The sequence below is a fragment of the Hakea prostrata genome, chromosome 10, assembly GCF_041222555.1.
Source record: "Hakea prostrata isolate BN-2017 chromosome 10, UWA_Hpros_2, whole genome shotgun sequence".
Classification (NCBI taxonomy): Eukaryota; Viridiplantae; Streptophyta; class Magnoliopsida; order Proteales; family Proteaceae; genus Hakea; species Hakea prostrata.
Window position 1 is genome coordinate 2,825,961 of NC_142609.1, and position 23,922 is coordinate 2,849,882.

Below are 23,922 nucleotides of genomic sequence, written 5' to 3' on the forward strand. Positions count from 1 at the left end.
TCTCTCTCACAAACAAACACACACACATTAGCTTCTTTCAAATTTACAGATTATTTATATATAAGGATACAAGAGAACAGAAGAGAAGAGATAATGGCAGTTCAAGGTTCTCTGGTCTTGTTGAGTTTCATAGTGCTGGTGAACCTGCATGTTCAAGCAGCTGGAGTCATTCCAAGCAATGTCACAGTTCCTTTCAATCGGAGTAGCTTCCCAAGAGGTTTCATTTTTGGGACAGCATCTGCTGCTTACCAGGTATACCTATATCTTCACTGTTGTATTTGAAGATTTGAAGTTTCTCCTTACAGAATCTAAGAAGAATAACGTAGGTCTGGTTTTGCAGTATGAAGGAGCAGCATTTGAGGAGGGTAGAGGCCCAAGTAATTGGGACTATTTTACTCACAAATATCCAGGTTTTCTCCTATGTCATAATAAAAGATTCTTTCTGTTTTTTTTTTAAATAAAAATGTCTTTAATTGGTTTGTTGAATGAATACTACACAGGAGCTAATGTAAAATGTCATTTGACTAAATGATGTGAATCAAATCTTAGGGGTTTAAATGAAAATTAACCCTTTATTTTACTTCTTTCATGTTTTTATATGAAGATGTCCAAGACACTCTAGCAATCAATTTTATGAAATTTATCATAGAATTTAATATGAGATTAGTTTGGATTTTAAGTTTTCTTAAGTCCTTGTGCAAAGACATGATCCAAATTCCTTCGGATTTGTGCTATGGTTGTTCTTTGCATTGCTTTATGTCATTTACTGGCTATGTATATATCTGTGATGACAGATAAAGTAACAGATCACAGTAATGGAGATTTGGCTATTGATTCTTATCATCGCTATAAGGTAAGCTCAACACAATAATCCTCTTACAAGAAGATTCTATATTTTCCAGAAGAGTTAGATCATTTTAATACTCGATTTTGTAGGAAGATGTGAGAATACTGAAGCAAATGGGAATGGATGCCCATAGATTTTCCATCTCTTGGCCCAGATTACTACCCAGTATGTAAATCACCCTCTCTCTCTCTCTCTCTCTCTCTCTCTCTCTCTCTCATACACACACAAATAAGCACCTTTCTGTCGTTCTTTCTCAAACAAATTAACTCCCAGAGGGAAAGCTTAGTGGAGGAGTGAACAAGGCTGGCATCAGATATTATAACAACCTCATCAATGAGCTTTTATCCAACGGTAACTACTCTTTTTCTCTCTCTCTCTCTCTCGGAATCCAGCCCTGCGTGACTATTTTTCACTCTCTCTCTCTCTCTCACTCATATTTTTTAAACCATGAAATCATTCACGAGGTGCAGGAATCGAGCCCTTTGTGACTATTTTTCACTGGGATTGTCCCTTAGCACTTGAAAAGGAGTATGGTGGTTTCTTAAGCCCTCGCATCATGTAAGTAGCACTTCTGAAAATAAAATAATAATAATAATAATAATTTATTAATTACTTAATAAATAAATAAAAGATTTAAATAAAAAAAAGGGTTTTCTACAATGCTGCAAATGATATTGGTGTCATTTTTAATGTTAGTATTAGGATTTAAGCAAAAGGTTGGCATTAAGTCATGAATATCTATTCAACACATGATCAAATGACCAAATAGAAATTGAGATTTCACTTCAATAATTAATGCATGGTTAAATTAAATTCAAAACCATAAACCTGATGGACAAAGTGGATTTCTGATTTCCTATACAGAAAGGACTATCGGGACTTTGCAGATCTTTGCTTTAGAGAATTTGGTGATCGTGTGAAGCACTGGATCACCTTCAATGAGCCATATATCTATAGTACGTTTGGATATGCAAGTGGCATTTTAGCCCCTGGTAGATGCTCAAAGGAGGTGACTTCAAATTGTATTCCTGGGAACTCTGGAACTGAGCCCTACATGGTGGCTCACCACCAGCTTCTATCTCATGCTTCTGCTGTAAGACTTTACAAGAAAAAGTACCAGGTGAGTGGGATCTGCATAAGCTTCTCACTAAGTATGGTAGCAAATTTTAACCAGTTTAGTCTTTTGAATTGATAGTTATTCTTTGTCAAAAACGCCCCATTTGGTTGGAATATGTCCTTATTTTGGAATTTGATTCTAAGACCACCGTTTTCCTAGCTAGTATTTATTACGAAGACATATAGAGGGTTTGGATCCTTTTTCTGTTATGATAGAGATATATATTCGCCTCACACTTCTTCACCACACATTAGAGATGGGATCTACTGAGAATCCCACTTCTGATTAAGTTTCTCAACACTTATAGGTAGACCCCACTCTTAATATTTGATAGATTAGAGTGAGAAAATACAAACCTCTACTCTAATCGATAGAAATTATCGATTAAACATCATATGGAATCTGTACAAGGGCATTGTAACAATTTCTTTACTGTACAAAAATTTTTGCTAGCATTTGAAATTATGCAAAAGGAAAATCCATTTTCATGTAAGAAGATTACAGCCTAACAGCATGTTGAATTTGTGAAAACAGAGATCACAAAAGGGTAAGATAGGAATCACACTAGTGTTAACATGGATGATACCCTTCTCCAACAGCAAATCTGACACTGCTGCTGCCAATCGGGCTCTTGATTTCATGTTTGGATGGTAAGTATCAGTTAATTAGGAGTTTTTTTTTGGTTAATTAGGAGTTCTGTGCCAACAATTTTGGTCTGTTTCCATGTCTTAAGTATAGAAAAAAATAAAATTTTTTTCTATCTCTATACATTTTCATTGATTCTCACTGTCTTCCATGTGTTGAAAACATGTATGGTTACATAAGAAAAAAATCATTTATATAACCAAAAAAAAAAGAAAAAAATTAAAAACATAGAAAATTTGAAATTTTAAGTTTTCAAAATTGAATGTTGTGTTGGGATACAAAAAAAGACATGCCCCTTTGCCTTGTCAAGAGAATTTTTTTTTTCTTTGTGAGAAACACCAATTTCTTGCAGTTGGCTCAAAACTATGCCAAAGTGTGTGCGTTTCAAAAATGAAGAGAAAAAAAAAAAAAAGAATACAAAAAGTAAACCGATCAGATTGAGATCTGCATGATTTCGGTTGTTTATATTCTAAAAATATAAAAAATAAAAAATAAATAAAAAACACAAGAAACAAGAACAAGAACGTTGCCATACAACACCTTAATTAGTTGTTACATCATCAAACATGAAACTAGGCTAATCTGAGTTTGTCTGAACAGGTTCATGAATCCATTGACCTATGGTGATTATCCTGATAGCATGAGATCCCTTGTTGGTGATCGGCTACCGAAATTCTCGAAGAAACAATCTCACATGGTGAAAGGATCATTAGACTTCCTTGGACTAAACTATTATACTGCAAATTATGCAGCTGATGCTCCCTACTTGAGCAGCACTGGTGATAACCTAATCTCATCAACAACTGATGCTCGTGTTAACCTCACAAGTAAGTCCAGTCAAAACCCTTCAGGAGTAAGAATCTACTTGGTTTATGTCATAACCATATTCACGATAGAAATGAATGATAAGAGTGAAACTAAGGTTAAACAAATTGCATGTTAGGGTTGTGTCTCTTTGAGTTTAAGTTTGAATGCGATTCCGATCATATGTCTATGAAGATTAAGTAGAACTCTGATCATTATCGTCTACAACAATAATATTAAAAATTCTTCTATCATTTTGACAGCTTCAAAGAATGGGGTTCTCATTGGTCCAGTGGTATGAGTATCTTACTGCCAGCATTAATCCAAGTTGATCATTTATCACTTGCGCAGTCTGTTCAAAGTATATATTTGATTTATTTTGCAGACTGGATCAGCTGCTTTCTTTGTCTATCCGAAGGGAATTCAGAAAGTATTGAAGTATACAAAGAAAAAATATAAAAATCCAACTATCTTCATCACAGAAAACGGTAAGCTTTATAGATCCAATTAGGAATCTCTATGTCATCCTCGTTTTCGTCTTGTACAGTGGATCAAGTTTTATGTTTAATTTCTGTTTCTAGGGTTTGCTGAATTGAATAACAACAGCTTACCTTTGCAAGAAGCTCTGAAAGATGACAGAAGAGTTGACTTTTACCACCGCCATCTATGGTACCTTAGAAAGGCCATCAGGTAAGCATTAATTTTCTCTGTATTCCTTAGGATTATAAGTTTGCCAAAAGACCATTTGATTATCAAGGACATATATAATAACTTCAAGTGGGTATGAAATTAACTCAAAGTTGAGTTCCATTCCTCAAGTAGATAGGATTCTTATCTCTGACAAAGACAAACCATTCTCACGCATGCATGGATTCCATCACTGTGCAGTTCACACATCTGATAGATCTGACTTTGTTGCAGGGATGGTGTGGATGTGAGGGGATACTTTGCATGGTCATTGTTGGACAACTTTGAATGGAACAGTGGCTATACAATTAGATTCGGCATTAATTATGTAGATTATCAGGATGGATTAAAGAGATACCCAAAGCGTTCGGCCATTTGGTTCAAGAAATTCCTCAAGAAATAACTTTTTTTGATTAAATTGAGAATTATGTCTAATTGTCTATGTATGTTCTCCTTAATTTCCTGTGGTCTATCAAGAACTAGATTGTCGTTTAATATACCATCTCATCTTAACCTCTCTACCTAACTGATTGGGATTTGGATGTGTTGATTGCTTTCTCGGCTAGTTTTCTTATTGTTAAAATCAAATTGCAATCATACAACAAAAGAAAAGAAGAAAAATTGAACACAAAGACATGCAAGATTTACATGGAAAACCTCAGAGTGAAGGAAATCTACGGTCATCAATAGTTCACTATTCTCAAGTACCAAAAGTCAAGTCACAAAAGAGAAAAATTACATAATCATACCAAAACCTTAATCGAAATATAATCAACACCATACATCTCTCAGAGTAATCTGAGCTATCAAATTAATAATGAATTTGAATGCAATTTGGGCTCCTGATCTCCGTAAGGGACTGTTACCCCCACATTTACGCAAAATCAGGTCCACATACATAACACTTACAAAGTCTAACAATCATCCTTTCAGCAACTGAATTTCAAGAAATACTTTTTTTTTAGGTGCAATAAACAATTCATGTCTTTAGAAAGATAGATTTGGGAAGGGGGGGGGGGGGGGGGGGGGGGGGGGGGTGAATGAAAGCAGACATGTTACCATGTTGCCAGGGTTTTCAAAACATGCATCCCTAATTCAACATGGAAGCAAACATGTCGTCCAGCTTGTCAAAACATTCTTAATTAATCCCAGTAATGCATCCACATTTCATACACAAGTAAGCCTTAATTCTAATCTTATCCTAATTTAATATCTGAAGAGAAAACTGTCAAAGTTGCACATAGAAAGTAAACAAATACGATCCAATACCCATGGATGCCTAGAAGATAATAGTATCTTAATGCAGATTAATAACATAATTGAGCTTTACCACGTATTCTAACATGAAGTTTGTACAGGACTGGTTCAGTTAGGGCTGTCAACTTATTATTCACAGGAAAGTTAAAGGCTGGACCCCCCCCCCCCCCCACCCCTCTCTTGTTTGGGAAGATGTGAGGAAATTAGTTCCCAAGAAATTCTCTTGGATCAAAGGTTCTTTTAAAAGTCTTCACATTTGGAGTAAGTTTCAACTCCCAATAACAAGTATTAATATCTTGGGGATGGGTTTCTATGTATTTGAATATAAAGAAGTTTTTTTTTTTGATGTGTGTGTTTCAGTTTTTCTGTCTAATTGCAGTAGGGCAATTTCACTTGCAAGTCACTCCCGTGTAAATTTAAATACATGTCGCTCCAAGCACTTTCTCACAGAACCAAGCTATACTGCCCTCCTCCTAATGCAAGCTGTGTTTTCAATTGAGTCTCAAAAGAGTTGGAGCTTTCATGGTGGTCAAGTAATGGGGATTGATAGGATTGTATCATCTTTCTGTCTCTTCAGTTCTTTATTTCTTCAATTTTAGGTATTTTATCATCATCGGGACCCTTTAGACCTCATTGTGGAATTTTATCTCTTTCACCTTGTTAGTTGCACAAAATATATTGATTTTTATTATTTTTTATTTTTTTTTAATTTTTGTACGAGTGCTTTTTTAATACTAGAAATATTAATGCCGCCGGATCCAAGACCTCTCTACTGAGAAGTATGAATATTTACCACTCAACCAATCCTACATTGGCATATTAACTATTTATTACTCCAAGCATCACGATATATATGATCAAAATGACGCTTCAGCTAACAGCCTAATAAGTTGTTTTTTACTCTTTTATTCTCTATCCATCCAGTTCCTTATTTTTCTCTAGTACAATTGCGTAAGGGGGAAGAAACTATATATCCACGTGTGCAATCATTTTGACCAATTTCAGCATATCCATCCTTTCAGCCAAAACTCTAATATAGTTATTTAGTTATAATATAAAGGCCACTTTGGGGCCCTTGATGTGATGGTCTAAAATATTACAGATTATTAAAAATGTTCTCATAAACCTAAAATTGGGATTCCTCAAAATAAATAGAAAATAGAATAAGAAGAAAAGGAAAGTCTAAGTAGGATACTTTATGAGTTGTCAACGGGATGATGCACGTCATGAACATGTACGTATATAATGTATGAGACGTGAGAAATTACAAGAAAGAATGAAGTATAACTATCAATACAATCAGTGGAATTCCACTCTTAAAAGAGTTGGGATCCAGTTTGTGTTCTTTTTATACTTCTCTACCATATATTAGAAGAGGTTCACCTCTGAATTCTAACGAGATAAATCAAAAGCACCTCTTAAAATACATTGACTGCATTAATCATGGTAAATAAAAGTATAAAACCATCTTGTGGTCAATATTGAAATACTCAAATTTTCCTTTTTCTAAAAAAATAAGAATGGGTACTCTGGCAAAGTGGCAAGACCCTCAAATTTGGTTGAATTTAGATAAAATATGTGAAAAAACAGCACTGCTGGGGACCCTTCTCCCGAACCCAACAACCAAAGTTCTGACTAAATAAGGTAGATAATATCAAAAGTATATACAATAGAAAAATCACAATGAATCAGCTTCGACTCACTGTGGGGATTTTGAATTTTGCATTAGCAAAGGCCAAACTCAAATCTAAGTCTATTTATAGCTCTTATGCGCATCTTTAAAATTTGCAAGCACAAGGAAACCAGAAAGCAAAAGGGAGAAGTAAGAAGTAATGGCAGTTCAAAGATCTCTGGTCTTCGTGTTGGGTTTCACAGTTCTAGCAGTGAACCTGTTTGTTCCTTCAGTAGGTGAGATCATTCCAAGTAATGTCACTGTTCCATTCAGTCGCAGTAGCTTCCCAATAGATTTCATTTTTGGGGCAGCATCTGCTGCGTACCAGGTATACCTAAAGTCTCCATTGTTCGTATTTAAAGATTTCTCACTTTCAGAACTTCAAAAATAGTAACATGACTGACGACCGTGCTTATATGTTTTGTCTGATATTTGCAGTATGAAGGTGCTGCATTTGAAGATGGTAAAGGCCCCAGTAATTGGGACTATTTCACTCACGAATATCCAGGTTTTCTCCTATATCTTACAAAGAATGTATGTGTTTGTTGCTTAAACTTGTGGACATATAGATTCTAAGTTCTCCTGCAAAATATGTCAAGTTTTGAATTCAAGACTTTAAGAAGGTGCATGGAGGTAGGAGTGTGGATTCTTTACCTCAACAGGTAGAGAGATGTATGTTTGCTTGACATTTTTTCTATCACACAATAGGTGTGAAGCCTATTGTGAATTTTAAATTTAATTCATTTTATCAGCATTTAGGGGTGAGCTCTGCCTTTATTATGTGATGGATAAATGTCAGAGAATATATACCTTATTCCTCTATCCCAACTGATAGAGGATCCGACTCTAAAGCTACATTAGGTTGCATTCAAATAGGAGGATAATATTTTCACGAAAGTAACTATTTTTTGTTCTTTTTGTGTTGGTGGTGATAGATAAAATAACGGATCATAGCAATGGAGATGTCGCAGTTGATTCTTATCATCGCTATAAGGTAACATTAAAACCCTAATTTTTCCATTTACACAAATTGTTTCATATCACCTGGTAACGCTGACCATTTTAATACTCATATTTTCTAGGAAGACGTGAGTATATTGAAGAAAATAGGAATGGATGCCTATAGATTCTCTATCTCTTGGCCCAGACTACTACCTAGTATGTGAATCGTCACCCTCTCTCTCTCTATACAGAAAAATATAAGGCCCTTGCTTTGTTCCTTATGAAACCATTTAAATCTCAGAGGGAAAGCTTAGTGGAGGAGTGAACAAGGCTGGGATCAGATATTATAATAACCTTATCAACAAGCTTCTGTCCAATGGTAGATTCTCTCTCTCTCTCTCTCTCTCTTAGTCTCTACACTATATAAGCTGTACGTCTCTCGTCATGTACAGGAATACAGCCCTTCGTCACTCTCTTCCACTGGGATTCTCCACTAGCACTTGAAAAGGAGTATGGTGGTTTCTTGAGTCCTCTCATAATGTAAGTAACCAAAAATTTTTTGTTTTCCTGCAGCTAATTATGATACACGAGCACCATTAAAATTCCCCTAGGTGAGTGTCTTATATATAATCAACGTATGACTATATCAAACAAGATTAAATGACCCATTAGAGACTAAGCATCTTTACTTGATGCTACTAACTACCCATATTTTTCCAAGATTTCACTTTGATAATCCATATTTGGATTCAAAATATGGACCCAGACCTGATGGACAAAGTGGATTTCTGATTCCTACACAGAAAGGACTATCGAGACTATGCAGAGCTTTGCTTTAAAGAATTTGGGGACCGTGTGAAGCACTGGATTACCTTCAATGAGCCATTTGTCTACAGTACTTTTGGATATGCAACAGGAGCTTTGGCTCCGGGTCGATGCTCTAAAGATGTGGATTCAAATTGTATTCCTGGGAACTCTGGAACTGAGCCCTATTGGGTGGCTCACACCACCAGCTTCTGTCTCACGCTTCTGCAGTAAATTTGTACAAGAAAAAGTACCAGGTTAGTAGGATCTGCGTAAGCTTTTCAATAAGTTTGATTTCATTGATTTTAAGACTGGTTTATCATTTCGATGGCTATTCTTTGTCCTTTCATGCCACATTTGGTTGGAATCTGTAGTTCTCACTATTCTGGAAAATTTAATTTGAGGACCACCCATGTGGTGGATCAATGGTTCGATTTTCTTTTTATTCTTAGAATGGTCCCATGTAGTAATTGTTGAAGTCCGAAATCAGTTTTTCATTGTGGATTCATGGGTAAAATCAAGCATTTAGTGTTTAAGAATCTGTGAGGTGTCCAAGAATCTCAATGTTAGAATTTCATCTAAAGAGAATAAATATTTTACTGTTCTTATAATTTTATTTTTTTTTGCTGGAAGATCACTAATATTAAAATTATAGAAGAGAAAAATTTTACGATTGAGTTGTGATTTGAATACAGATCAATTGGGGTTCCCAATGGAGGACATAGAAGCTTCAAGAAACTCGGATGAGAGAAAAAAAATTTTGGTGATAGGCGGAAATTTGTAGCCACCAGGGAGTGAAGGACCTCCGATTTGCTCGGGGGGTGGTAGGCAAGTTTCTTTTGCTAGAATGGCATGGAGTGGATTCAGGAGTTTCCCTAGAAAATCTTTCAAAACTTATTTAGGCTAGAAAATACAAGTGTGTGGTGATCCCCTGGGTAGAGTATGAGATGCAACCTAACCAATTCAGCTTTGCTCTGTCTGATTGGTAGGTTTCATTTCCAGAGAACCACTATGGAAGAGGTGTGGAAGGAAGTGAAAGCATGGAAAGTGGGGGTGGCAATCAGCCTGTGTTCCATAGAGAAGGGGTTTGTAATTTATCAATTCAGTTCTTAGGGCCATATGGCCAATGTTTGGAAACGTTGTCCATGTAGGATTGGTTTGCAATTGGTGTGGTTTCAACAATGGAGGCCAAACTTTAACATTAATGTTGTCCAACCTTCTATGAAATTGATTTGTGGGCATTTCCCAGAGTTGCCGCTAGACTACTTGCATGTTCTCATATTGTTTTCGACTACAAAGCCAGTAGGTCGTCTTGTTGCTCTAGACAATAGAACCAAGGAATATTTGGGAATCTTTGTCCGTATCCTGGTAGAAATGGACAAGGAATCGAAGTGAGTGAATGAAGTTCAAGTTAAGCAAAATGAACCTAGATCAAGGAAGTTCTTCAGTTTTATTTGAAGCATAGTATTTGAGGAGGGGAGAAAATTTGTTCCTATGGGTGATTTAATCACTTGGCAGCCTAGTGTACCTTCAAAAAATCTTGATCTTCTATGGTGGCGGAGCTGCCAATGACGGGGAAGAACACACTTGACGGAGCTCTAGTGGTACAAGATGCATTGGCTAGCATGGATAGGGAGGAGTCCACTAAGTAGAACTTTGGTAAATTTGGTGGAACCTATTTTCTCAGTCCTTTGATGCTCAGAAGCCGTCAGATGAATCTAGGTCCATGAGGAAGAGATGGATAATGAAGTGGATTCCAGAGTTTTGAACTTTCAAAATTTTGGAAAGGATAGAATGGTAGTCATGTTGCCAGTAGAGGGGGCCAACACAAAGCCATTTGCACAAGAAGGGGATTCTAAAAATTAGGTTTCTTGGGAGAACTTGGATGATGAAGTGGATTCCAGAGTTCTAAATTTTAAAACTTCAATAAATATGAAAATTTTGGAAATGATTTGAGTGGTAAACACGTTGCCTAAAGAGGGGCCCACAAAAAGCAATTTCCATGGGAGGGGGATTCTTAGAATTCGGTTTCTAGGTAGAACTTGGAGTCTACCACAAATTCAATTGAGGGATCCCACGTGGAGGGTCTTGTACACATGAAGGGTGAGTTGGACATTGATAAAGTATCTCATGAATTAGGGGTCGATCCAATGGATCAGTTGGGTGTTGAGAGAAGGCCAAGACATTCTAGTACGAACTATGTGATTAATCGGGGAAAAAATTTGGGCATATTGGTAGGCAAGGGGGAAGGAATCAACCTCACTCAATGTCTGCAAATCTAGATGAAGAAAGGGAGATCTTAAACAGTAGGCAAAGCAAGATTGCTTGTGAAGAATTTGTGAAAATTGATCGACTCTTGGTGGAGAAAGAAAACAATGGGATGAACTATCGAACTTAGATCATTGGCTCTTCTAATAGCAAAGAGGTTTTTCTATATTAAAATATTTCTTATAAAGCTATTCTTTTAGAATACCATGGGTGTGAGGCAGAAGGCAGAGATCAATGCTCTACAAATGTAATTTTTTTCTTAATTTTTCCTTTTTCTTTTTTCTCTTTTTATATTTTTCTTATTCTTAATGCAAGATATTTATTTAGAAAATAAACATCGATCGCATTAAGAATGGGAAAAAAACAAAAAAGCATCATGAAAAATTACATTTGCACAGCATTGATCCCTACCTTTTGCCTCACACCCGTGAAATTCCAAAAGAATATCTTCATTAAAAATTCTAAGATAAAAACCCCTTTCTTATCAGAAGATCCAATGATCAAAAATTAATTGTTCATCCCATTGCTTTCTTTCTCCACCAACATTCGATCAATTTTTGCAAATTCTTCAAAAGCAATCTCAATTCGCCCAAGTGATGATATAGTACAACTATGGAAGTTTGAGATCTCCCTCTTCATCTAGACTAGTAGACACTAAGTGAAGTTGATTCCTTCCACCTTTCCTACCAACCTGTTTACCACCAGTAATCCCATAGCTTGTGCAAGTCTCAACCTCACCGCAACCCCAACCACTGTAGACGGACCCTAGATCTTGGGCCACTTTCTCATCATTGAATTCGGCTGACTCACTCCCCCTTGGATTAGCATCCATGTCATTAGATAGAACAATGGCCGAATCCTCTACAGTAGCGGGGCCTCCGTGGGCCACCTCAACTGATGGCGGAAATCCTACTCCCCCAACTTGTAGTGATCCCCCCTATGCATTACTTTGTATGAGCCCCTCTATTGGTAAGGTGGCTACCACTTTGTCATTTTCAAAATTTCCTGAATTCTCAAATTTTGAAACTCTAGAATCCATTTCATTATCCATCTCTTCCTCGTGGGACTAGATATCTCCAAATTCTTCCAAGAAGTCAAATTCTTGAGTATGTGTGGACCCCGTCTATTGGCAACATGGCTACCTCTCTCTCATTTTCAAAATTTTCAAACTTTTAAATTATGGAATCCACTTCATCATCCATCTCTTCCTTGCTGGGCCTAGATACATTTGACAACATCTAAACATCGAAGGACTGAGGAATTTTTTTTCCCAATTTACCAATGCTCCGCTCGAAGTGGAGTCCTCTTTTTCGATGCCAGCCAAGGCATCCTGTACCACCGGAGCTCAAACCAAGGTCTTATTCCCCCTCACTGGTAGCTCTTAAGCCACCATAGAAGGTCCAGAATTTTTAAAGGTACACTAGGCTGCCAAGTGACCAAATTGCCTATAGAAGAAACACATTTCCACCCAATCCTCATACACTACATTTTGAATAAAACTAAAGACCTTCCCTAATCGAGGTTCACAGCGCTCAACTTGAGCCTCATTCACACTCAAATTCCTTGTCTACTTCTACCAGGATATAGCCAAAGTTCCCAAACATTCCCTGCTTCGTCCGATTGTCCAGAGTTACAGGATGACCACTGCCTTCACAATCAAAAGCAATACACAAACTTGTTAGTAGTCTAGCAACAACTCTAGGAAATGCACCCAAACCAATCTGGTAGAAGGTTGGGCAGCATTACTATTAAAGCCTAACCTCCATCATTAAAACCACACCAATTGCAATCCAATCCTAGATGGACCTTATCTTCATATATCAGCCATATAGCCTTCAGAATCGAATTGAAAAATTACAAACCTGTTTAACCTCTGAAAATCTTGTGTTAAAAAAAAATATTTAGTGCAAAATATGTTAGGTTGCTTTACATTGTCATGTAAACTATTCAAAGTTTTAAAAGAATATTAAATAAACAATTTTGCATTCATCGAATATTGAAGTTAATGAAAACACAAACAGGTCTGATTTTTTTTTTTTTAAACAGATTTTGTCACTTAAACTAATTTTAATATCCTCCATTTTAAAAAAATAATTCTTGTGAAAACATACGACCATTACCAGATGGTAAATGGTTTTCTGAACTTACAACCCATCTGACATTGATTCATTATCCATTGCTTGAAGATGGTTATCTTATCTATTTAATATCTGAAAATCTTGTGTTAAAAAAAAATATATTTAGTGCAAAATATGTTAGGTTCCATTACATTGTCATGTAAACTATTCAAAGTTTTAAAGAATATTAAATAAAAAGAAATTTGCATCCATGGTATAACTAAGTTAATGAAAACACAAGTAGGTCTGAATTTTAATTTTTTTTAACAGACATTTTGTCATTTAAACTAATTTTAGTAACCTCCTTTTAAAAATAAATCTCATAATTCTTGTGAAAACATAAGATCACGCAAGGAAAAGGAAAAAAGAAGTGGAAGAAATAATATATTTTCTTCTGCAAAGATGCTGCGGATGTGAGGTTTTAGTTTTTTTGTTTTTTTTTTTAAGACTGGATTTTGAAAGATCACTAAGTAACCATCTTGCATTTTTGAAACCAGAAATCACAAAAGGGAAAGATAGGAATCACACTGGTGTGTCATTGGATGGTTCCCTACTCCAACAGCAAATCTGACATTGCTGCCGCCCATCGAGCTCTTGATTTCATGATTGGATGGTAAGTAACACTTCATTAGTCGTTGCTACATCATCAACCATGAAGGTAGGCTAATCTTAGAATATTGTCTGAACAGGTTCATGAACCCATTGACCTATGGTCATTATCCTGATATCATGCGATCTCTTGTTGGTGATCGGCTACCAAAATTCTCAAAGAAACAATCTCACATGGTGAAAGGATCACTAGACTTCCTTGGATTGAACTACTATACTGCAAATTATGCAGCTGATGCTCACTTGAACAGTACTAGTAATAACGTAATCTCATCAACAACTGATTCTCGTGTTAACCTCACAGGTGAGTCTGGTTAAAACCCTTCATGAATTTCAATCTAGTTGTTATGATACCAAAATCCCTTCATGATAAAGATATGAAATTCTTCTATGATTTACAGTTTCAAAGAATGGGGCTTTCATTGGTCCAGCGGTATGACTTCAGCTTACAGACTCTGCAGTTCATGTTCATCACCTTCATTGTAGTAAATATTTAATTAAGTTCAGATTTGATGCATTTCACAGACTGCTTCAGCTGCATTCTATGTCTATCCGAAAGGAATTGAAGAGCTTTTGATCTACATAAAGAAGCAATATGAAAATCCAACTATTTTCATTACTGAAAACGGTAAGTTTTATCAATTCAGTTCCGTCTCTGAACATCCATATATGTTGTCTTTTACAGAATTTTGAATGGATCAACATTTATGTTTCTGTTTTTAGGGTTTGGGGAGGCGAACAACAGTAGCTTACCTTTGCAAGAAGCTCTCAAGGATGACAAAAGAGTTGACTTTTACGATCGCCATCTGTGGTACATTAGAAAAGCCATCAAGTAAGCGTTTTATTATTTGTTTTGGAATACTAGACTGCTAAAAATAGCTTAACCCAAGTGGAATATTTGACTTCTGTGTGGCTTAAGGCCGTATAAAAATATTATTGAAATTTAAATTGCTGACTGAATTGTCGAGGAGTTCTTGTGCAACAGGAATGTTAACGAGTAGCTTTAAATTGCTTGGGCTTCTCATATTGAATCTGACTCTGGTGCAGGTATGGCGTGGATGTGAAGGGATATTTTGCATGGTCATTATTAGACAATTTTGAATGGAGCAGTGGTTATACGATTAGATTCGGCATGAACTTTGTAGATTATAAAAATGGGTTGAAGAGATACGCAAAGCGCTCTGCTCTTTGGTTCAAAGAATTTCTCAAGAACTAGTGTTTTTTTTTTTTTTTTTTTCTTTTTCCTTCCGTCCCTCAAGAGCTGGATGGAATGATTCTTTTGCGGTTTCAAGTCTAGCATTAATCAATTTTTCCAATATGAAGTTCATAATTATTTTGTACGGTTTATTAACCAAATTTGAAATATTTATCAAAAAATTAAAAAGTAAAATTCTTTGGTAAGTTCTTCAGGATTAATTCCATCAGTTATCAAATTTTTTTGTATGTCAATGGAAATTCTCCTCTCAATTATCCGAAGGTCCTCATTAAATGAGTATATCACAAGAGATATTAATGCACTTCTTTTCATGGATTTCTAACATATTATTATTATTATTATTATCTATTCATATTTTTTTCAAAATCTTAAATCTATTCAAATACTCGACAAACTTGGACAACTGGGTGTAGGTCCAACAATTGAATACTTTGAGAATAGTCAGAATGAAAATTTTTCTAAACATGATATGCTTTGGGAATAAAAATATGTGTGTGAATAATTTATTATTTTTAAATTATCATGATGTGAATGAACAGGAACCATGGTGAAGTTGGCAAACACAAAATATAAAGCACTAAGCTAGCACAGGCTTGTGGTGGGAATAAAATGATCAAGCCCACAATTCAAGAGTGTAGTTCTTAATTAATTTATTTTTTTAATATAAGTCATCTTTTAGAATGGAAAAATGAAAAAAAAAAAAAGGGAGGGTGTCGAAACCTAATAATTCTCTAACTATCACACTCTATCTCCCACCATTCATGAAATGTGAATCACCTGTGAACAATTTAACATTGACTCTGATGGATGAATATCATTAAAAAAGATCAAAGTTCTTAAAAGTAAATCATTAATTCTCTTACTGAGAAGTGAGAACTTGTGCATCCGATTCTAAGTAAACTTTGTCCCTAAACATGTCAAAAAACATTTTATTCACAAGTGTTTTTTGAAGTTAAAATTTTATTCACAGGATATTTTGCTTCACAAAACTAGCATGTCTATAATATATTTCACATCAAAGATTTGGATTCTCTTCAATTGTGCTTCCTGAACTTCCTGGACCATTGGGTCCTCCATGGAGTTTTCATTTGTCCAAAACTTTTAACTCTCTTTTCAATTGAAATTTTTTCAATTTTCTTGAAATGTACAATAGTTCTTCAGAGTCTTTTAGTTGTTTAGCAGTTGAAAATCATGGACGGAGCTACATCCCCCCCCCCCCCCCCCCCACAATTTTTTGAAATTTTCGTTTTCATTTTTTAATATCTTGAATTTTTTTCTATAATATTTTTTTCATGAGTAAAATGTTAGCACTTGGTCCCCTTATTCAATTTTTTTTACATTTTTTTCATTTTTTTTTCAAAATTTTAAATTTTTTCTTTGACTCTCTTTCTATGTATAAAATATTAGTACTTGGCTCCCGATTAGATAAAATTTTTCACGATAAAGATTTAAGATTTTTTTTTTTTTTTTTTTTTTTTTGATAGGAGTTATCCAAAAGTAAAAAAGATTTGGCCTGAAGATCCTCTCTAAGAGTCACAAGGATAATTAGAATAATAATTAATAAGCGAAAACTTTCACACCAATGCCTGATTGGGGCGTGCAAACTCAGATACATATAATATGTACACACCCACACAGATGTGATGATGATGATGATGCTAAATCAAGAGTCCATCAAATGATGATTTCACTTTTCAATGTATACTGGAAGGTAATTCTTAATGGAAAGTGAATGGCAGACACGAAGGGTTGTGTAAAAGAAATAATGCTGTCCCCATTAAATAAATCTGAAGATGAAAACGCTATTAACATCTGGTTTTAGAATTGTTAATTCTGACTTCTCATGAAGTAGTCAATTTCTTGTGCTCTCCCATCTGATTCATGGAGTAATTAATGGTAGTTCAAGGCTCTATGGTGATGGTGTTGGGCTTTACTGTGCTGGTGAACCTGTATGTTCATGATGCAGCAGGTGTCTTTCCAACTAATGTCACCATTGCTGATCAGTCGGAGTAGCTTCCCAAGAAGGCTTCATTTTCGTTACATCATCTGCTGCTTACCAGGAATTTCAGTAGGCTTCATGACTATTGTGGTTGAAGAATTCTCTGCTCATGGAAGCTAGATACCTGGGTGTGCTTGTTTCTTGCTAGTGCATCTTGAAGTATGAAGGTGCTGCATTTATAGTTGCAATATTGGGAACAAAAAGCCCATCTAGAAAATTGGGCTAAACACAGATACAACAAAATGGTTTTACATGGTTTATCTAAAATGAGCGACTTGACCACCACCAAATCATACATTAAAGTTTCCATTATTCTGGTATAAAAATTGTAAAACTCCCCATAGAATTTCAAGACACATTAAAATATAGAGAAACCCTAAATAGAAGGTAATGTAGATAATAGGCCCAAAGACATCAGGGCTTCGTGGTACAGAAATAAAGCTTTTGGGAAGTTGAATGGCAGAGTCTGTATACAATGTTTTCACATAGAGACTACCACTCACATGCACATTCCACATGGAAGGGAAGACACAGAGAGTGAAGGTCTAGTAGCTATGGTGATTGAAATCAATTAATTCTTCACTAAAATTTCAATAATTAGTAATATAAGTTTTCGGACAATCACAATACAAAAAAACCCATTTTTGGCGACGGTCCTTATTGTAATCGTCGCCATATAAATGGTTCTCGGTGAATATTGTTGAAGGCTTTCATAGAAGCAAAATCTCAAGGGTAATTTATTTTTGGCTTAGCCTTATAGTAGCAATTTTTGCCAAGAGACTCTTTTGATACCTTGACACATGATCCAGTTACTTAGTTTTCAATGGAAAATCTCACCAGTACTTAGAATTAATTACTGCAATGCAGTGTTGATCGATTGGTAAGAGGTTGTGGGTTCAACTGTTACTGACGGCATACGTAATGTCCTCATTCCCTAAATATAAAAAGCGCCCTTGTACCCAAAAATAAAAAATAAAATAATTACATTGCCATGGGGTTGTGTGAACATATGGACCATGCTTTCTGAAAAACTGACCCGATTTTCAGATACACTTGTCTCTTATTTCAACCAGACTTTTTACAATCAAGGGATCAGATGTAGGGAACATGAACTTGCTTCTGGATATTGAAGCAATTCCAAAAAATAGTTAGATTTTGTCAGTTCACTAGTGAAGAATACATATTAAACAGAACTATAGCAGCATTGAAGACAGTTTGGGATCAGTGGAACATTAGCCTCCTTTACTAGCCGATTCCGACAACCTGTTCAGTGACTGATTTCTTGGGACAGAGGAAGCTCTTCACTGATCACTGTGAAGATCATGGGTACCCCCATGCAAGTGTAGTTTTTTCAAAAGAACTAGTTGGGATCTTTTATATTTGGTAGTAAAGGACTATGCTCTTTTTACATTCTTTCACCACATATTCAAGAGAGGGATCCACCTTTGATACATCTTGTCAGTGTTCAGAGATCGATGGACTTCCATCGACATGTATAGTAGAGGAGTGTGAGAAAAGCATAGTCCTCTAACCGCATGGATAAAAGATCTAAACTCTTAAAGAACATTGTGAAAAAGCATGTTCACAATTGATTGAATTGAGAATCACTAAGAATTTGTTCAATAATAAAATTTTGGTTCTTGGATACCAGAGGGAGTATGCTTTAGGTAGTAGTGGTGGATGACAAAGCCGAGTACCCCATGGTCAGGTTAGCCTGCATCCTTATTGGGAAACAAGTGAAGAACCTCCATGTCAAGGAAGGTACGAAAAACCTCCCCCATCGGGAAAGGCACAAAAATTGCCCATCTGGGAAGATATGAAGAACCTCCTCCTTGGGGGAAGGCACAAGGAATCCCCCCAACGAGGTATGCATGAAATATTCCTCTCGAGATAAATATAAAGAACTCTCCATCGGGAAGGACCTAGGTCAGGGAGCAAGTACTCCCAATCTGGAGAACCACATTTGGAGAAGTCTTCGAAGAAAGAATAAGTCAAAGGAGCTAGTTATAGAAGTAACCACCCCATGCACTCATAGTGAAGCATGGGGGAGTGACTCTCGGAGTAATGGCTCCATTAGAGTCCATTAAGGGAACCACCAAGGAAATGGAAATGTGCTTTCTAAAGAAACCCATGCCACTTCTCATTATTGAGCAAAATCTACGGAGAAACCGCATAGAGTAACCACTATATGAAGTCAACTCAAAAGACTTGTGAGGTATGAAGAACTATCTACTACTAAAACTTACACTCTGAGAAACCCTCTCAAAGCCTTCAATTGTTGTGCTTAGATTAAATTGAGTGTCGGAGGCGGCTCCCCAACCTACACTAGGTCAGGCCACTCTAACTTCCATTGTGAGTGCAGGTCATCTCCTACTCAGGTATTGTTGAAGAAGCCCCTGAGGCGGTCATCCAACTACCCGCAAAGCCCCAAGAAGGTCTAGACACAACATATAGGGTGAGTAGAGGTGCATCATGCCTTCAGGGATAAAAACCGTGATGTGGAAAAAATGTCTGGAACCCAAATCCCCTATAAGAGGAGTGAATCTTCTTCCAAAACCCCCAGATTGATCTAATGGAGATTTTCCAAGTAGATGACGTTCAAGACTTAATGCCTCCCAGTAGCAGTGCTTGGTTATTTTCTTTGGGCTGTAAGCCCCATTTATGTACAGAAAATAAGGTGTCTGCCATTGAATTTGCTAATGACGATCAGTTCATGAAGAGCTAGGTTTGCATTAAGAGAGCCAATTTGCCATTAAAATCAAATTTTGAGAGTAGTGGTTGGACATTATTGGACATAAGTCATCCATCTCAAAACTCTTTTGACTATGAGCATTAGTAATATATATGCCCTCATTGAAGAAAATGAAAATAAAATTATTTATTTAAGAATTATATGGTTTAGAAGGAAAAATGATGAAGGAAAATTATACATAATGGCTCAATATCTAGGGAGTCAAATTTTGGCTCCAAATTCATATGTGACAATTTTTAGTTATGAGGGATATTTTTGGGACATCAATCAAAATTCTAGCTGCCACTCCATCTCAAGCTTATGCGGTTAGGGTTGCTTCCAAAAATTCCACAACTAATCAAACACTAACTATTATATCTAGAGACTCTACAATTAGTATTCACAAAGACTCTAACCAACCCAAAGAAGAGTTTGATACATATTACAACTGCTACAAAATCCTGGTCAATATTTTATGTAATCTAAAACACCTATCTTTATGTAAATCTAAATATTGTAACTCAAGGGTATCTAGAATACCACAATTACAAGAGTCTTAAAACACTGATGAACAAAGACTCTATTTCTATATAAGGAAGTCATTTACACAATTCTTAATGATAGTGAAAACATCTGAAACTCTCTTGTAGACGTAGGTTGAATTCAACCGAACTACATAAATCCTAGTGCCTCTTTCTCTCTGTCTCTCACACGCACACACTCTCTCTCCCTCCTTCTCCTTGGATGTCTCTCTATATCTCTTTCTATCTTCAGCCATCATTCTCTTACATTACTCATATCAAAAACTCTTTTCGAGTAGTTGTGTGGTAGCTTTCTATTCTTTATAGAATCTTATCCATAAGAATTTTCAATATTAATAAAAACCCAGTTTAAATTTGTTGAAGATAACCAACTCTGAACCAACCGTGCATAATGAAAAGACAACCACAGATATGCATATCATACATTAAAGAACAACCCATGACATATACCAACTTAAAAAGAAGGTTAGGTTATCTTCCATTAGAATTCATATATAACAAACCCAAAAGCATGTAAATGATTGAAACCATTACTATCTCTTACCTTGCAATCCAGTAAAAAGAAGAAGGACTATTAATAATAAGCACCATAATTGAACTAAGGTACTTAAAAAGACATTTTGGTAATAGGTTATCTTCCATTAGAATCCATATAGGACAACCTCAAAAGCATTTAAATGATTGAAACCATTACTATCTCTTACCTTGCAATCCAGTAAAAAGAAAAAGGACTATTAATAATAAGCACCATAATTGAACTAAGGCACTTAAAAAAGACAATTTTGGTATTAAAGTGAATCTAATTCAGTTAGTGATGATTCCACAATGAAATGATTCTTCTCCTATAATCCAATAAATCTAATTCCTACTTCTCTAAGTTTTGAAAAAACTATTATAGTGATTGAAGGAGCCACCACACGTTAGATTTTAGGATTACTTCGAATATAAAGTATTTTTTCTCCGTCGTATGCTGTACAAATTTGTGTTCAATCTCAAGTTAGTGATTAAGTCGACCGGATTAAATCAGCTAGGTGGACTTACGACAGCTAGGGGTTCGACCACAACATAAAATCATAACAATTCAGCCTATAAGGGGAAACGATTCGCAAGAACAAACTTACCGGACTCATACTATCTATGGTTCCCTATAAGAGGCGAGGGAGGGAAAGTGCAATAAGAATTGGGCTGGAAACGGGATATCAAGCCATAACTAACCCTAATAAGGACTCTAATGCGTCGAGATTGGGACGAGTCATGAAAGACCTAATGACTAAGATTAAACAAGTTCAACGATAAATATCAAAAACTAATTCTAATAAAGCTAACTGATTATTCACTCCAATATTAGTGATTTCATCTCTGTCTACAACTTCTTAGTTCAAGACAAGTAGTCTCCACTCATTAGGGAAATGTATTGCTTCTATTTATTGACTTGATCGTCGGAGGTGGTAGTTTGGCTGTCCTTCAGATCGAATCGTTCTCACCTTTTTGTTCATGTAAACAAGTTCAAATCAAGCTGAAGAAGATTCACCCATAGTTTGTCAAAAGTGTCAATTTGAACACAACATCACAGGTGGAGAAAAGCTTGATGTATGTCGTCATTTTTACTCCTTATGAGTAAATTGGCGGTGTGGTGCAATATTGACATTCTAGAACATTCTATTTGGAAAAGAATAGAAGATTGAAGTCAAAAAAAAAAACCATTCACACATATGGCTTTGTATGAATAATGACACGTACGTTGCACTATTGACATCTAAAAGATAAAGTCAAAAAGATAGGCATCAAGAACAGTAAATCCATTCTTGAGTAGTGAGGTTGGTTGGATTGAGTCGTTAGCTTCCAAACTCAACTACTTCGATTACTTCAAAGTTACATGTTGGACATGGAACTTAACTACTTCGATGGCTTCAAACATGTCAAACAAGGAGCTTTATTCAACCTTCCCATTTGTATTGATTTATATCCAAGAAAAAGAATCTCTTCATTATATTCATTGCATCATTGATGTATTTTCTTATGTGAAAAAGATTGATTAGTCTTTTACCGAAATTTAAAAAAATATAACGAATTGTGATATGTTGGCATGTAGCACGAAAGAATCATCTGTCTCACTCTCGTGAAAGTAATGGATCTTAACTAGTTGATGTGTTATCTGTATGTTTTGGTTGGTTCTCTTATTGATTGAGGAGACACTCTCTTCCACACAAAAAAAAACTTTTCTTTTTTGTGTTCATTATGATAAAGTTTGCTTCCATCCATCAAAGAGAATGAACAAACTCTGAGATAGTCCTATCTCTTCCCTTGTTTGTCACTTTTGAAATATAATTCATTGTCGGAGAAAAGAAAAAGAAATTCAATCAGAAAATATACATCATGCAAGGGCCCATGCCCTTAGAGGTGGAATCGTCGGCTTCACAGTGTTATTAATCATTTATCATGACTGGAAGAAAACGTATTTGGCTCATCTCTTCAAATAAAATCTCCCACTAAGTGTTCAATAAAGTATAAGATGCATTCATGTGTAATATTCTATTCCAAGAGCATTTATTGGATTAACACTTATAGTTTTTGGATTGTCACACGGCTAAATTCTATAACTTATTCAACACTATAAGAAAATTTCCTACAAAGAGAAGATCTAAACTTGAGAAAAACTCAAACATTATTTATTATAATGATCAATAATATCGAAATGTGATTTCTCAATTGAGCCTGTTTGGTTACATGAGTCTGGAGATTTCAAACATCTAGAGATTTCAAATCTATGGAGTCATAACTCAGAAAATTGATTATTTGGTTATGGAATAAAATCTGTGTATTCATACTAAAAAACTATTTGGTCAACATGATTTTGTAAATGCACAAATGTGTAGCGCTTTTATAATAGCAATAAAATCTTTGAATTTTACCCCATACCTATAAATCTATAGATTCACGTTTTTAGTGTAAAAAGATTAATTTCTAGATTTCATGAATCTAAAGATTTTAACAACCAAAATGGTATAAATCTCAAATTCATGAATTAAGAGATTTGAAATCTCGAGATTCATATTACCAAACAAGCCCTTAAACCAAATGAAACCAAATGGGCATAATAACAAAGATTGTCATTTTCCTTGTCACCATCTTTCTCCTTGTCACCATCTTTCTCCGATAAGCTTTACCCCAAAAAAAATCTTTCTTCGATAAGCCACAAGGTGTCAAGGAGGCCTTCATTTCTAATTTAGGAAGAAAAGTGGATTTAAAGGTAATTAACTCTTCCACGTGTTCTATATGAGTTTAAACTTGATAGGGACTGGAATGAGTTGTGTGGTTTATAGGATATTGACAAGAAAACCCAAATGTTGGACGTTTTTGACTTTCCAGACCAATTATATATGGCAGCTAGTGGCGGTAGACGTAACTACCAAAATTGCCAGCTGTACCTAAAGCCACCAGAATGGCGTATTCTAGACGCCACCAACTTTGGTCAAAAAATCGCTGTCCTTATTGGTCTCTCAAAGTCTTAAGTCAGTTACTTAATTGTTGGGCCCACTAAGGCCTATAATTACAAGATCCAAAAAAGCCTATCCTGAATGGTTAGATGAAAAAAAGTCTATTTGATTTTTGTTCTCATTCGTTTATAAAATTGGGTCCCACAGAAAGTAGTTGTAAATTAGCTT

At 35.6% G+C, this 23,922-nt stretch overlaps 1 protein-coding gene and 1 pseudogene across 2 annotated transcripts; both read left to right on the forward strand.

Moving 5' to 3' along the window:
- Window positions 1-4,723, forward strand: LOC149001469 (beta-glucosidase 12-like). The gene is made up of 13 exons (XM_089137724.1): window positions 1-252; window positions 341-410; window positions 795-853; window positions 937-1,012; window positions 1,121-1,198; window positions 1,318-1,405; window positions 1,712-1,967; window positions 2,499-2,614; window positions 3,210-3,436; window positions 3,677-3,708; window positions 3,799-3,901; window positions 3,995-4,103; window positions 4,335-4,723. The coding sequence occupies exons 1-13, from the start codon at window positions 94-96 to the stop codon at window positions 4,501-4,503; spliced, it is 1,542 nt and encodes a 513-aa protein (XP_088993850.1). The 5' UTR covers window positions 1-93; the 3' UTR covers window positions 4,504-4,723.
- A 2,437-nt stretch (window positions 4,724-7,160) lies between these two features.
- Window positions 7,161-15,003, forward strand: LOC149001470 (beta-glucosidase 13-like; annotated as a pseudogene). Its single transcript, XR_016170295.1, has 13 exons — window positions 7,161-7,357; window positions 7,468-7,537; window positions 7,965-8,023; window positions 8,112-8,187; window positions 8,273-8,350; window positions 8,424-8,511; window positions 8,775-9,032; window positions 13,658-13,773; window positions 13,850-14,073; window positions 14,171-14,202; window positions 14,295-14,397; window positions 14,493-14,601; window positions 14,817-15,003. The product of XR_016170295.1 is annotated as a beta-glucosidase 13-like (transcript).
- Window positions 15,004-23,922: the final 8,919 nt, after the last annotated feature.

Coding starts and splice junctions, on each gene's coding strand:
- LOC149001469 (XM_089137724.1), top strand. CDS start 94: ATGGCAGTTCAAGGTTCTCTGGTCTTGTTGAGTTTCATAGTGCTGGTG. Junction 1,199..1,317: donor CAATGAGCTTTTATCCAACG/GTAACTACTCTT, acceptor CACGAGGTGCAG/GAATCGAGCCCTTTGTGACT. Junction 4,104..4,334: donor TACCTTAGAAAGGCCATCAG/GTAAGCATTAAT, acceptor ACTTTGTTGCAG/GGATGGTGTGGATGTGAGGG.